Raw genomic sequence first — 15,496 nt, 5'->3', positions numbered from 1 at the left:
AGATTATTGCATAGTCCATGACATGGGCAGCGCAAAATGCTAGCACAGGGTCACCTTAAAGGAGGAGAAAACCAGGGAGAGTTGTTCAAAGAAGGTTATATGAGCTACGCTTTGAAAGATGTGTAGTGATTTTCAGTTACATGGGAAGGGTGGGAATTTGGGTGCCAAGTATTTTCTAGCTTGTGACCACAGATGTGAGATCCGTAACTGGCCCCTAAGTATGATTTACTCAGGCTGCAGCAATATTCAGGGTCCAACAAGGGCTAAAGGCAGGCAGGAGCCTGATCATATCTCTGCTACCCTTGTACTTTATAGCAATATAGAGAGTCTGACTTGAATCGATGGATTTACAAGGAACTCTCTAGATGACCTGTAGATGCAGGGAGAGGGCTGGGACTATAGACACACAGACCAGAGGTCATTGCTTGGATCTAGGAAGTATTTTGAATTTTTGTAATAATGGTGAGTATGGAAGATTAGACTGCAAGGACCAGATCTTCATGGCCTGCTGGCCATGGGTATGCCAGAAGAAGTTGGGACTGGCAGATTTCTGACTTGCCAGACCAGGCTGTAGAAAAAGAGCACTGGTGTTATTTGTAGGACCTCGGCTTATGTTTTACATAACTTTTAACCTTGACCATTAATGGGGATGCCTTGTCTCAATTATCCTCATTTTTTGTTTCCAGGCGGTATGAATATCATCCAGTCTGTGCAGATCTGCAGACCAAAATCCTCCAGTGTTACCGTCAGAACACCCAGCAGACTCTCAGCTGCTCTGCTCTGGCTAGCCAATACATGCACTGTGTCAACCATGCCAAACAGGTGGGTGTGCAAGCTGACTGGGGCACCTGAAAAGTAGAAAGCCCAGTCATCCCAGTGGGTGGGAAACTTTCTCAACTCATCTAGAATCTCTTAAATCATGTTTTGGCCATAAGCTCTATCCAGTTCACTGTCAGAAGAGTCCAGATTCTAGGTAGGCCTAGTGGCTTAGGCCCGTGATCCCAGCTGCTGAAAAGACTGGGCAGGGCAACTTCAAGTTCAGGGGCAGCTACAGAGCGAGTTCAAGGACAATCTGGACAATGTCATGAGACCGTGTCTCAAAGTAAAAGTAGGAATGGATGTGCAACTCAGTGGTAGGGTGCTTGCCTAACATGCTCAAGGCCCTGGGTTCAAGCTCTCCTGAACTCTCCTTGGATTTATGTGCAGGAGCAGAAATATATTTAAAAATATGCTTAATTGCTCTAAACCTTTCACTTTCTAATGGTCCCAGTGGTCTTATCCTCATGGTCATTACCTCACATCCCTAAACAGCACTGTCCAAACTATGGATGAAGGCTATAAACTAAGAAGCAAGCACACTAGGAGTTCGTAAGTAGTAGGAGGTCTCACAGGATTAAGAGAAATCTACTCATCTGTTACTGTCTTAGTCAGGGTTTCTATTCCTGCACAAACATCATGACCAAGAAGCAAGTTGGGGAGGAAAGGGTTTATTCGGCTTACACTTCCATACTGCTGTTCATCAACAAGGAAGTCAGGACTGGAACTCAAGCAGGTCAGAAAGCAGGAGCCGATGCAGAGGCCATGGAGGGATGTTCTTTACTGGCTTGCCTCCCCTGGCTTGCTCAGCCTGCTCTCTTATAGAACCCAAGACTACCAGCCCAGAGATGGTCCCACCCACAAGGGGCCTTTCCCCCTTGATCACTAATTGAGAAAATGTCTTACAGCTGGATCTCATGGAGGCATTTCCTCAACTGAAGCTCCTTTCTCTGTGATAACCCCAGCTGTGTCAAGTTGACACAAAACTAGCCAGTACACTAACCATTCCTCCACCAGTTAGTAGAGGCTATTATTTAAGCTGGAGAAAGAACCTGAGTCATACTTAGGAAAGGCTTTCCTCCTTCTGCATGCTTCACTTGACCCTTTATGACTGCATAATATGACACTCATAAGATGCATATTTTCTCTAATTTATGTGCTTTAGAAAGCTAATGATATCCCAACAACAAATTAACAGTCTCAACAGGTCACACAATTACTTTACAGTTGGGTACATGGGATTTGAAGAGACACAAGTTGTTGGAAACTCAGTTCTTTCTGCTGATGAACTCCCTAGAGTTGACCTCGCCCATCTCAATCTAGCAGTTGAGTTATACAGCATGCCTTTCCACAGCCCAGTTTGCTCCTGTTATAATAATACCACTTAGTGTAAATCTCCAGTACTGCATAAATATCTGAAGGGAGGGTACTATTGTCTGGGTATCTTGGAAATAACAGTAACATTAAGTAGAAAAAATGTAATCAAGATTAAAAACCTGTGTTTTCTTGACACGCCTCATCCCTTGCTTGCAGCCACACTTGTATAGCTGAGTATCTGCCAGGGTTCTTTAAAGGTCTTGCTAGAGGTAAAGCTACTGATGTTAGGGTAGTGTGTGTTGTTTGTCACAGAATCCTCTGATGAGCTCTTAGCAAGCCTGCAGCCTTCAACAGCAACCACCTGAGCCCTTGGGACTTGTAGACTGACTCGTGGATTTTTCTAATGTGATAATAAAGACTTGTGGAGTTGGACTGCGTCATTGATAGAAAGGTGATTGTGTCACCGTGCGTGTTTCTGGAGTGGTGTCTGACACAAAGTGTCTTATTTCCAGTGTGCTTTCTGCTGTCGATGAAGTGGCAACACTGAAGGTCTTGGAGCATTGGCTCCGGCCACTCTGCCTGGTGAGGTCATGTTGAATCACATTTAGTGCTGTGGTGTCCTGTTTATGGAATAAAAGAAAAGCGATTATTGCAACAAGGTCACATATGACACATGGTACTGTAGAGGGGAGAATCTGGCAGGCCTGGGTTTGGAACCAAGCCCTATCTTTTAGGTCTCTGGCCTTGAGCCTTGGTTTCTCTTATTAGTGAATTGGGTCATGATGTGATGATTCCAGTATTAAGTACGCCTTTGTTTTTCCCGAATTCAGGATCATCATTTAGGAAAGCTATGAAATTAAACTGGTAATTCAAAGAGACCCACTCAGTTTCCAGCCTGCTGTGGCTCTCCTTACTCACAGCTAGTCTGTTCAGAGTGTCTAACACTTCACAACTCTAGGTTAAGTTATGTGGAAGTGAATGGAAACCAAGTAATGTCAAAAAGATTAGAGTCTTGCCATAAATTGGACAACACTAAGATACCGAGAACCATGAAGCATTGACCCTTTCATCTCCTTAAGCCTTAGGATTTCAAGGTCACCTCACACCCACTCTCTTACTTGTTTTATGACAACCTGAGATGAAAATAGAAATGGTTTCTTTCATCAATGTGCAGCCCAGAGCGTTGACACCTAGGGAAGTCATGATGGTAAATTTAACAACTAGTTCAAGATGCACCCTGCTATCAAAACAAAATTTTAAGAATAGGTTAAGTGATCTTTGTTTTTTTGAGCAGGTGAGAAGAGACATCCATCATCCACATGTACAGAATGAGGCAGTGAGGGAAAATGAGACCAGACATGGCGAGATGAGCGAAAGGCGCATTGAAAGGCTGCTGCAATGGTACTAGAGTCTGTAGGTCACGTCACACATAGGGCATGAGATGATAGTGCCCAGGATCAAAGGGGCTGCTTGGCCTGCGCCCTGAAAGGCCACCCGTGTTGGTTTCAGGGACGTGGTATTTCTGCATCGACAGCAGCTGTCATTCTCTGATACAAGCTGTCCTTTCACTCCCTGTGAAGATAGTCTAACCTCAGGACCCCAGTTCTGCCCCCTTGTTAGAAGGAAGCTTTTTAGTATACAGTGTCTTCCTTGCCTCTTGTACAGCTCCAGGTGGACCAGCCCCCTTCACTTAGCCTTCAGTTAGGTCCAGGCATGTAACGTACTAGACATGTAACAGGACAGCAACCCATTAGGTCTCATTCCATTTCCGACACTGCAAGGGTTTCCCCTGTGGGATAATCACAGGAGTCCACTCCACTTTCACATGACTCACAAGCTTGGGCTCTCACAGGTCCCTGGAGCGCTGTTCTGAAGACTAATAGATTTTACTGATAAGAAAACTTCCGGATGTTCCTTACCCTTGCTGTTTCTGTCTTATTCACCCATTGGCTGACATTAATCTTCAGTGGTTCTTAAACAGTTCCTTGTGGGTTGACATGAGACATTTAGACTTACTGCCAGTATATTAAGTTATGTATTCTTCATGGAGGTAAAAAAGATACTAAATCGCTCTAAAATAACTTCTCAGTTATAAAAGTTACTGACTAGGTTTAAGTACATCATTTAAAAACGAGTGTCAATTGACATACACTTGTGCCTCTCCCATATCTGCTTGACCTGCTAACTTTCTAAACTCCCCAATATTGAATGACCTCTTCTTGACATTAAACCCTAGTTCCCATTCAGTCTTGCTACGCCTGACTTATATGGGACTTTGTAAACAGGGAAAAGAATGGGAATCCAGTGCTCACAGTTATCTATAAGATGGAACACAGGGTCCCCAATGGAGGAGCTAGAGAAAGTACCCAAGAGCTGAAGGGGTCTGCAACCCTATAGGTGGAACAAAAATATGAACTAACCAGTACCCCCAGAGCTCGTATCTCTAGCTACATATGTAGCAGAAGATGGCCTAGTCAGCCATCATTGGAAAGAGAGGCCCCTTGTTATTGCAAACTTTATATGCCCCAGTACAGGGGAATGCCAGGGCCAAGAAGCGGGAGTGGGTGAGTAGGGGAGCAGGGCGGGGGGTGGGGTATAGGGAACTTTCGGGATAGCGTTTGAAATGTATATAAAGAAAATATCTACTAAAAAAATTAATTTAAAAAAAAAAAGAATGGGAATCCAAGAGTAAATGACACCAAAATATCCCACCAATAGTCGTCGTCGTCGTCTTCTTCTTCTTCTTCTTCTTCTTCTTCTTCTTCTTCTTCTTCTTCCTCTTCCTCTTCCTCTTCCTCTTCTTCATCTTCTTCCTCTTCCTCTTCTTCCTCTTCCTCTTCTTCCTCTTCCTCTTCTGCTGTGTATGTGTATGTCCATCTCTGTCCCTATCTGGCCCCAAATTTACCCATCCCTAGGAGATCTGCCTGCCTCTGCATTCCATGTACTGGGACTAAAAGGGTACAGTACCATACCTGGCACTCCAATTGCTAGTTTTTAAAGTGAAGGAGGGCTGACTTACAGATCAGCATTGCCTCTATTCCCTGTAACATTCCACTGCTTTAACGTTTACTTGGTAGGCAAGAATTGCAAGCATTTTAGCTTCCCCCCACCCCTACCCCCAGGCCTGTTGCTATGCAAAGAACTTAATGGGATTCTCATGAAACATTCTGTTCACCTAGTGGTAGGGTTATTGTGCAGTGCTTTCACCAGACCATTCATGGTGATTACAACTTTAGTTTTTTCTTGGTGAGCTGAGGGTTTGAAGCTCTACCTACAAGGTCTGATTCTGTGTTTGTTGTAGAGAGCAAGAAGTAGGTATAGGCTCAGAAGGCATGGCAGGTATAGGCTCAGGAGGCATGGCAGGTATAGGCTCAGAAGGCATGGCAGGTATAGGCTCAGGAGGCATGGCCTGTTTAGTGATAGCACCCTCTTTCTGAGATTTTTGGGATCTAGTGCCCTTACCTCATGAAGTTTGCTGTCAGTCACCCTTGAGTCTGCTGCTCTGTAGCTTCAGCTGCATATCCTGTTCTCAAGTTCACATTCCTAACAGGCATGGTGATCTGATGACCAGGAGAGGCTGGAAATAGTTTGCGGTTTCTCCAGAGACAGTAAAGTAAAAAACAGCTACCCCAAAGCCAGCCACCTGCCAGCTCATGAACTCCATTACAAAATGCAAGTGCCGTAGCCCGCTCTGGGCTCCTAGTGTACTGTGATGCCTCACAGTCTATGAGGTATAGTCCATGGAAGGTGAGGGACTTTGAAGATGCAATAAGAGTGCAGGGTGACAAAACCAGGACTGAAACTTAAGTTATAGCATGGGCAGTAGGCTGGTAGCCAAGCAGCTTTTCCGTTGAGACTTGATCTTGTGCTAAACTGTAAAGATCAGAGTGCCTGACTACTGAGAGAATGCCAAGTCAAGACCTTGACCAGTGAAGCTAGCTAGATCCCAAAATTACACTTCCCAAAACTAATGTCCATAGTCCTCTCATTTCTAAACTATGAACGAAATCTCCGGTATTGGTTATTTCCAAAATAGAAGACTCCAAGATTATCATGTATGGAGGAATTTGTCTAGGAAAAATCTGTCAAGGACACTGTATTTTACCTCCCCTGTAATTTGGATTTGTGTTCAGCTAGGCTTCAAAGTATTCCCCTCGTATTGAGCCTGAAAAGGTTCTGGAAACAGGAATATCTGTTACTTGGAAATCCCGGCTCTTGCACGGGAAAAATACTTAATGCCGGAGCGGGCTGTTTGTGGCTGTGTGCCGATGAGTTCCCGGTGACATGTTGACCGGACTCTTGGAGCTGGAGGACTTGGAAATCATCAACCCCACCCCTATCTTTTCCTTAGCACAGTTCCAGAGTAGGAATGAACCATACATAGCAGAGCTCATTACCTGCTCTGAATTTCAAACCCAGGAGGGCACAGACATGTGTGAACCTCACGGGCTCTGAAATTTATAAATTGTGCATGGCCAACCTTCCCCTTAAGGATTCTGAACTGGAAGATTAGAAGTGGGGCTCAAGCACCCCAAACTTGCACCAAATTCTGCAGGGTCTGTCTGGTTCTCTTCATGACAAGGCATGCCACTGTCACAAGCTACCTGTCCAGGCTACCTAGAAGTCTAAACTCACTGTCCGTGGAATGCATCTAAACTCACTGTCCCTAGGATACATCTAAACTCACTGTCCCTAGGATGCATCTAAACTGAGCTTGGGAGAAGGCAGAAACCACTCCAGTAAAAGTGCTTTCCATCTTGTGACCTCCAAAGCAGAAGGTCATCCTGGGGGAGTCCCCGCAGCACTCACAGCAGGTGCCAAACGAGCCCTGAGCCTGTCTCCGGGCTAACACCCTCCACAGTGACAGTCAGATCCCCAGAATCTCCTTGGCTGAGAAGCCCATCTAGTATAACAGAAAGCACAATGGCAAATCAAGGGCAGCCTGTGGGAAGGCCTCTGGCCACAGGTTTTTATTGTTCCCTGACTTCTCTATTGTTTCTTAGTGGCTGGATGGCTGCACACAGGTGGTCTTGCTCCTCCTGTGGGGCGGAGGCTCATCGAGTTTGAAGCTGTCAGAGCAAGTTGTGTCTGTCGTGTGTCCCCCCCCCCCCCCCAGCCCCAGCCCTACCCATCCTAGGGATCTGTTTCTCACTCTTTCTGAGAGAAATACTTTGCTTTACGGCATTTTCCCTTTTTTAAAAAAGTTGAATTTGATATAAGAAATATTACCATGGATTTTCATTTTTCTTAATAGGTATTTCCCAGGGCTCCTTTTCTAAAAGTTTGAGCTGTAGTCTCACTGTTTTGTCTACTTCTGTGGCAAGTTGTATAAACAGTTAATTGCTTGTAAGTTAATTTGAATGTCACACAGAGACATGGATGATATGAAATGAGATCCAGGGAAAGTTGACTGGTGTCTCCTACAACAGCAGAAAGCACAACCCTGACTGGAGGGAGCATACCAAATCCAAAACTACTCAGGCCACCCAGCTGGCAGGCAACAGTGCTTCGGAAGCTAACCTGGAGGACGTTCTTCCTCTCTCCCCCACCGTCCTCTCATTGACTTTCCCCATCACAGGTCAGCCCTAGCTCGCCTAAGTGAAAACTCAGTCCTGAGGCTGTGCCTGACTGGGGACCTGCTGCTATGTTAGTCCTCCTGCCCACACCTAATTCTACTGAGTCTGAAAGCTTGGGGAGATGCTAGCTAGCTCTTGGTGGTCTCTTTTTAAATCCCATTCTCTGGGTAATGATTGCTTAGCAATACCGGGTTGCTTGTAAATCTACTGAGACAGCCAGTGGCTGTCCACTGCTAGTCAGCCTCTGTAAGAAAGCGGAGATTCAGAAACTGGAGATGGCTGTGGAACAAAAATATTTGAGAAAAGTGCTTGAAATCATTTTAATAAGTGGAAATGACATACTGTCGTAGGTCTCCGGGGCACTGTTCCTGTTTGACAGAGTGAGTTCATCAGTGGCTGGAACTGAAAGAGCTATCAGAAAAGAGCAGTGTTGGTTCCTGAACCATTCACTCCTTTTGGTAATTTACGCAGCTGTTTACAGAAGGCGTTTCTGCAGACCCAACTATGTGAATGAGGAATTTCTTTCTCCACATTAAGATTAAGTGTTAGCATTTCCTTAAATGAAAGCAGCAGGGTTTTTAATATAGCTTGCAAAGCTTCTCCTTCATTCTTTAGGGAATTTCCTATGTTAATTTATGCAGTGTTAATTTATGCAGTGTTGAAATTCAACCCAACAGCATCCAGATACAGAAGATGCAAAGCGTATGGGACAGCCTGTGAGGTGTAGTGTAGCCCTGTCAGTCCTGGGCTGCCTCTAACCAAAGGCCCTGGCTCTAGCTTTCAGCGGGTCTTATCACACAGCTGTGACAGAGTAAGAGCACAGAATGTTTATCAGTTTATTCATCTTTTTAAAGTCCCAACTTGATGTGTATTTGTTAATGTCTCTGACAGCAGTGAAGCGGTTTTGTACCACCTCTGCCACCCTTTGGTAGCAGCTGAGTGCAGTGTGACAGCGGGTTTATAGACCATCCCCGCAGCTTTCTTCTGTTCCCTCACGTCTCCAGAGAGTGACACACAAACCACTGAGCCATTACACTCCATCTGAGGGACTAGGAGTCTAATCCATGTAGCAGGGTGTGGTACTGTGAGTACAGAGAGCCTGTATCCTAACGGTCTGATCTCCATTTGAGCCAGGGTCCAGCTAGTCATTCTTCAGGAAAGTAGAGCATTGTTGGCATTCCACTGAAAATTACTCATCTATAATTGCTTAGGACTGAAGAGAAAAGAATGGCTAAAAGAATCCATCAGCCCCCCCACAGAACCCCTTAACTCTGGCTTTCATTGTGTTCCACTAGCTGCAGATTATGTTACAACACAGAAAAGAGGCGTGTTGTCACCTGGCTATGTAGTGATCCATAGTGAACCATGGATCCAGACCAAGCAGATGCCACAGTACTTAAGGCTCCCATTGGTGAATTCAGAAATACATGGGACCTATCTCTCTCTCTCTCTCTCTCTCTCTCTCTCTCTTTCTCTCTCTCTCTCTCTCTCTCTCTCTCTCTCTCACACACACACACACACACACACACACACACACACACACACAATGCAGAGTAAACCAGAGAGTATCACTTGGGTTACTTTCCCCTGGAACAAGGAGCCCTAAGTGGGCTCCTAGTCCCTTGTACAGATAGTAAAGATCAGCAGAGTGAGGTTGTCTGTATATTGGGCATTTACAGAGCACCCACCTTTGTCATTGGAGACTTGCACAGATCAAGACACAAAAAGATGAGCCTAGAAGAATTGCTATGGCACTGACAATGGCGGACAGTGTCTGACTTGGGAGGTTAGCTGTTCTATTTCATCCGCAAACCCAGCACTGGTTGCAGTGCACTTGAAAGGAGCCTTCATGCAGTGTGCATTCTCCTGTCCTCTCCAGCAAGTGGAGCTTTGCTTCTTCAGCTTTGTCCTGCATTTATCTAGACCTGTTTTTTTCTAACTTGCTGTTAACTAAAGCATCGTCTTTCCTTCCCAAGCCTGCTTGTCTCACTAGCCTGTCTGCCTCTTCTTTAGTGCCCCTGTCACCATACCACTTATAATCACAGACCCTAGAGTAATCACATCACCTTCCACTCTTCATTGGGAGGGCCGTTTGTCCTTCCACTCTTGCTTCTTCATGTTCCCACTGTCTTTGTCCTTAAATCATTTGACTTTTGACCTTTCTTTCCAAACCTGTGACTTCTTTCTAATGGTTACTGTAAGAATGCCTCAATCAAAATCAGCTCACAAACTCCAAACTGAGTTTATCTTCTTTGTTTGCAGAGTGTCCCTTCCTATACTCTGTCACTACAGGTCAACCCAAACCCCTCTCCCCTCTTTTCTTCTCTGGGCTTCTTATGTCTGTTTTCCTGGTCACTCTTGCTTGGTTTGCAGTCCAATCTACTGGGTCTTCCTACTCCACACTCCCCTCCATTTAGTTCACTGTACTAAGGACATAGGTTCAGTTTCATGAGTGCCATTCTCCTGTTTAAAAAGCATTTGTTGGATACCCATGTGTTTTCAGTGGCCAGTGCCAAGTTTGTGCATCTCGTGTCCATTCTGGCCCTGCCTCCTCTTCCTCCTTAACCATGCTGGTCTTTTCTTGACTCTTAACTGCTGCTGCTGCTGCACCATCTGCCCTACCCACAGCCCCAATGTCTGTCTGTATTATGACTACCCTGAGATAGTGTGCAATGCCTTCCTTCCTTGTTTCAGCTGCAGAGAAAAGCCTTTCCTGGCCCTGAATGCAACATGAACAAAAACCTTCCCTTGCATGCCTCGTTCCATGAGAGGATTTTTTTTTAACCATGTATGTGTGTATCTTAATTAACCTTAGCATATATTTAGCAAATAAGTAAAAAGTAGCAAATTATTACCATGCTGTGTTAGGGTTTTACTTTGTGAACTGATACCATGACCAAGGCAACTCTTTTTTTTTTTTTTCATTAGATATTTTCTTCGTTTACAATTCAAATGCTATCCCAAAAGTCCCTTATACCCTTCCCCAACCCTGCTCTCCAACCCATCCACTCCTGCTTCCTGGCCCTGGTATTCCCCTGTAAGGACAGCATTTAATTGGGGCTGGCTTACAGGTTCAGAGGTTCATTCCATTATCATCAAGGTGGGAGCATGGCAGCATCCAGATAGTCACGGTGCAGGAGGAGCTGAGACTTGTACATCTTTATCTGAAGGCTGCTAGGAGAAGATTTGCTTCTAGGCAGCTAGGAGGAGGATATTAAAGCCCAAGCCCTAGTGACACACCTACTCCAACAAGGACACACTTCATAGTAGTGCCACTCCCTGGGCTAGGCATATACAAACCATCACACAAGCTTAGTCTTTCATATCCCAAGGGTATGTGGGATAGCTTTCCCATAGCCCTTAACAAAATGCAGTGAGGACTCAATAGCTTAGCTGGCAAGAATACAGGGACTATGAGGACAAGATGAAAATGCAGCTACAGGCCTCACCTGTACTTTTATAAGTGGCTTCAAAACTAAAAGGGAAATAGCTACGTTTTTATTCTTAAAGATATTTAAGAATGGGGGGAAAGTGCCTCCTCCTGCCCCAGCTGGCTATAGTTCGCTCTGATGGTTGTTATCTGCCATTCTCATTCCCATTACAACACTTGGACAGTTTGAGAAGAGGCCTGCTTGTAGTGTTGCTGGGGGCTGTATAGACTTGATATCTACATTCTGCCCGGAGTAAGCTGTAATCTCTGGATGTGGGCTTGATAGTTCATAGATGAGATTCTTCCTCCAGAGCCTTTGGGTTTCACTGCTACACTGTGTTCCTCCTACTCCACACTGTTTCAACAAAATGTCCCTGATTCCAGATGCCACAGCACCCTCCTGCCATTTTCCAGGCCATGGTCTTACCCAGGCCGTTCCTCTCAGATGCTGATGGGTGGGTCATTTGGAGATTCAGGCGGGCGGGATAGGTATTTCTTAAGAGTATTTTGAGATGGGAAAGCATATGCTTTGTCCTTGGGTTGGAAGTTGATATTTGAAAAGCACTGAAATCATCCTAAACGCTTCCTGCCGTTTGTTTGCCTTGCCTTCTGGTAGTGGGACTTACACTTTCTGTTTCTCTTGCAGAGCATGCTGGAGAAGGGAGGCTAAAGTTACCCTGAGAACATGCAAGCTCCTTCAACGTTAATTCCAGAGGTGGAACATTTTTCTTTTCCTAGTATGAAAATGACCCATTTAAAGAGAAGACCACTAAAGACAGACAGGCACTGGAAAATGGACTCAACTGAATCATAACGTGTTTTGATCAACAGTTTAAAAAGCCATGTTCTAGATCAGCGATCAGTCATCAAAGAACACTGTTAAGTGTTAATGAAACCACAAAATGAATAAAAGAGGAAGGCAGTCCACCCCACCTTTTTGTACTCTCTTTCCAGCTTCCACTGATATAAAACGTTCTCGTCACTCCAGGCTCCATCCAGCATTTAGTGACTTCCACTCTGACAAAGCTGGGAGGAGGGACATTAAACTATTTCAGATGGAGAGACAGCAAGAAAGCACTGGGCTGGGGCAACAGTGTAGACTTGCCAAGACTGTGGAGCCTGGGTGTGCTCTTCTCATTATATAGAAGCTAATTCATTGTAACTTATGATGATCTTTCAAGGAAGACAGAAAGGAGAGAAAATGTACCTCTTTTACTGGAATAATGTTTATGATTACAGGTAAAATAAGGCATTTTTGTCAATATAAAGGCAACCTTGGCTTGTTCAACCAAGTAGTGAATACTGACAACTTCACTCACTATCAATAATAAATCTATTTTCTGACTAAGACTGGCATTTTCTGACTAAGACTGGCCTCATGTGTTCCTCTGGCTGGAGTTGGGCTGGGTGACTGAGTCACGTGACTCGAATTGCTTTTAGTTTGCATTTTCACTACAGCTCTCCTGTTCAGGGCCAGTCATGCAGTGATGCCTGCAGCTTGCCTCTCACATAGGTGCATTTAGTAAGATTTTACATGTTGCATGAACCTTCCTTTCTTTGGCATGACTTAAAGTCTTCTGCATGGGGCCAGAGACAGTAGCTATAAGACCCTTCTGACCCTGCCATACTATGAAGGTGCTTAAAAAACAGCCAAGGACCAGAGCCTTTCTTTTCCCAGTTCATTGCCACTTCCTGATTATAACTGCTTAATCTAGGATTGGGGCTCCAGCCTCAATGTAGGGACCTGGAAGCTACATGGTTGCTCTCAGGAAATAGGAAGAGCCAGTGCTCTGTGATGTCAACCATCTTCTGTCTTATAGAATTTTCATTGACTTGTTTTGTGGAGAGTTTAGCAAAGTGATTGAGAATGCATACCCAAGAGCTAGAGAGATACTCAGAGGTTAAGAGCTTGTGTTCCTCTTGTAGAAGACCTGGTTTCAGGTATCAACAGCCACTTCTAATGCCTCACACCTACCTATAAGTAGTTCCTGGCTAGTGCTCTCGTCTAGTCTCCAAGTTCAATTGCACTCACATATCCAAACCTACATTCACACAGATGCACATATATATAAATACTTAAGAATATAAGTGTACTCTGTAGTAGGATACATTTGTGTTTGGCTTCTAGTATCAGCTGCTTGCCAGCTGGGGAGGAGCCTCACCTCCCTTCCTGCACCTCCCTCTCTTGAGGTGTGAAAAGGCCAGTGGGGCCCAGTGTCCATGGGATAAAGAGTTGGAAGGTTTACCACATCCATTTTGTGAGACCTAGCAAATGTGGGTTTCCCTGACTTCAGTAAAGTGGTATTGTGGAGTCGGGAACATTGAAGGACTGCCCACATACCCAACTAACTTTTCCTCTAGAGAAAGTCAAAGTGAAATTGGATTGGTAACTTCTCAGAACACCCCTGAATGTATGTGGCTTCTTGTTCATCCAGGTCTCTGTGCTGACATCTTCTGAGTGGCATTGCCTCGTCAGATGGGAACACACCTGGAGACCTGATGTTCCTTCTGAGTGGCAGTGGAGACCCTCCTTCCATAATTACTGAGCAACCCAGTGATTGCCATCTAATGAAGGGTTTTTGTTTTGGGCTCTTCTATTGGCTGGGTTGGTTTGTTTGGGCTTTTAATGATGCACAATCAGCGGGTTCATTTAAGTGTGACTGACGGAGGCATGTGTAATTCAAGGAGGCACATGCTCCCACGCTGTCAGGGTGGCATCCAGGTAACTGCCTGAGAGAAATAATAGGTACACAGAAACAAATGTTTACACAGCGGCTTGCTATAGTGTTTACAAATCAGCTAACTCAAAAATCCCCTCCTATACGGTTTTGTTTTACTGTTTGGAGCCAAGAACTTGGCACATCCCAGGTTGCCAGTCTTGTTGCTGGCAGGGGAAGGCAGCACTGAGGAATCAGGCATTTAAAGCTGGGTAAGCCTATGGATGGGGTAGTTTGTCAGGCTGTCTCTGGAAGCACCAACTGTTAACTTACTTAGATTTGCAGGCTGGGTGGAAGGGTAGACGGTGGCACTCTGAGGACATCAGAGGGTGCAGTGATGTCTTTTTCTGAATCTTTATAGACCTCTCTGTGGGTGATTACATACCTCAGGCCGGGCCACCATGAGCTTTTTGGACAACTACTTGGAAAGTGTGTTGAGACTTACATGGGGCTCACGGCATCCCTGTTATCTCGATCAGATCTTCCTGGGGTAGTTTAGCTCATCGATTCAGGAGTAAAGTGCCTAGAATGCTGGCTAGCTGGTACCGCCTTCAAACAATCCTTGGTGAATTTTCAGAAGACAGCTGCATGAAATTCTCTGAGAGGTCAGTGTTTATTAGAAAACTTAACAAAGAATGGTTTAAAAAAGAAATTGTGGCATGTGGCCTCAGGTCAGCTGATGAGAACTTTCTCTGGCAGTTTTAAGCTGTATTGGCCTAGCCAAACAAGCAGTCACGTGGTTTAGAGTGGGGGTAGAGGCATGGCTCTTTGAGCGCTACTGTTCAGCCTAAGGTATAATTATCTTTGCCAGACACCTACATGCCATGAGCCATAAGAGCAGATCGTGGAGGAGGAAGCACAGGAGACCCATTACATAACAGGGACTATGGCTAATAATGTAGTCATGGAAAACAAAAAGATTAGAGCAGCTAACAGTTCAAAAGGGCAGCAGCAGTTGACTGACTCAGCAGAGGGAGTTAAAAATTAGGAGTTTTGACTCTCCATCCTGACCTGAAATTTGGAGTGAAAGGGTTACAATTCATCCTAAGGCCCTAGGTGTCCTAGATGTTCCTTCCCTCCTCCTACCAAAATGTCTTCCCCTCTCCTCCTGAGGCTATACGTCAGAAGTACAGAGGGCCATGGGGTTACCAGGCCCCTTCAGAGTTCTCACGGTGGAGCAGCTCACTGTGGTCCTTTCCTTTGACTTAGGATTTTTTTTTCCCTCCTGTTCTAGTCCCTAAGTCTTCAGTTCTATATGACTTTTTATCCTTCAGCAATTCTTTACGCTTACAGTTATTATTTTTAAATCCAGCAATTAGAACATTTTCTCAAAGAGTAAGCGCAAAAAGTCTGGCCCAGCCTAGGATGGGTGGTTGGTTGACTTGTGAATCTAAAACCCATGGTTTGAACACACACACACACACACACCCCTGGGAGCATGAGGCCATAGAACAGACCAGACCAGCAGTGACAACTGTACATGGTTGAGGTTTCATTTCTATCTGAGAAACCATTCCACCACAGGCAAACCCTCCATCTTCATGGGGGTACAATGTAGGAGGCTTCAGTCTCATCTTCCCCTTGTTTTCTCTTAAGCATTTTTCAGGAGCCAACAGTCAAACAGCAAAAAGGGAAATACA

General features: G+C 45.0%; 1 protein-coding gene across 2 annotated transcripts in view; it reads left to right on the top strand.

Annotated features, from left to right (window-relative positions):
• Chchd3 (coiled-coil-helix-coiled-coil-helix domain containing 3) overlaps nt 1-12,505 on the top strand; it is a 268,067-nt gene extending 255,562 nt beyond the window's left edge. For both annotated transcript variants that reach the window (NM_025336.2, NM_001355667.1), the window contains 2 exons: nt 687-822; nt 11,786-12,505. In NM_025336.2, the coding sequence (NP_079612.1) occupies nt 687-822; nt 11,786-11,809 (160 nt within the window). In that variant the 3' untranslated portion in view covers nt 11,810-12,505. The remainder of the gene's footprint in view (nt 1-686; nt 823-11,785) is intronic.
• Nucleotides 12,506-15,496: the final 2,991 nt, after the last annotated feature.

Source organism: Mus musculus, chromosome 6 (genome assembly GCF_000001635.26).
Source record: "Mus musculus strain C57BL/6J chromosome 6, GRCm38.p6 C57BL/6J".
In the NCBI taxonomy this organism is placed as follows: domain Eukaryota; kingdom Metazoa; phylum Chordata; class Mammalia; order Rodentia; family Muridae; genus Mus; species Mus musculus.
Note: the sequence above shows the minus strand (reverse complement) of the source record. Positions and strands in the feature narration are given on the sequence as shown.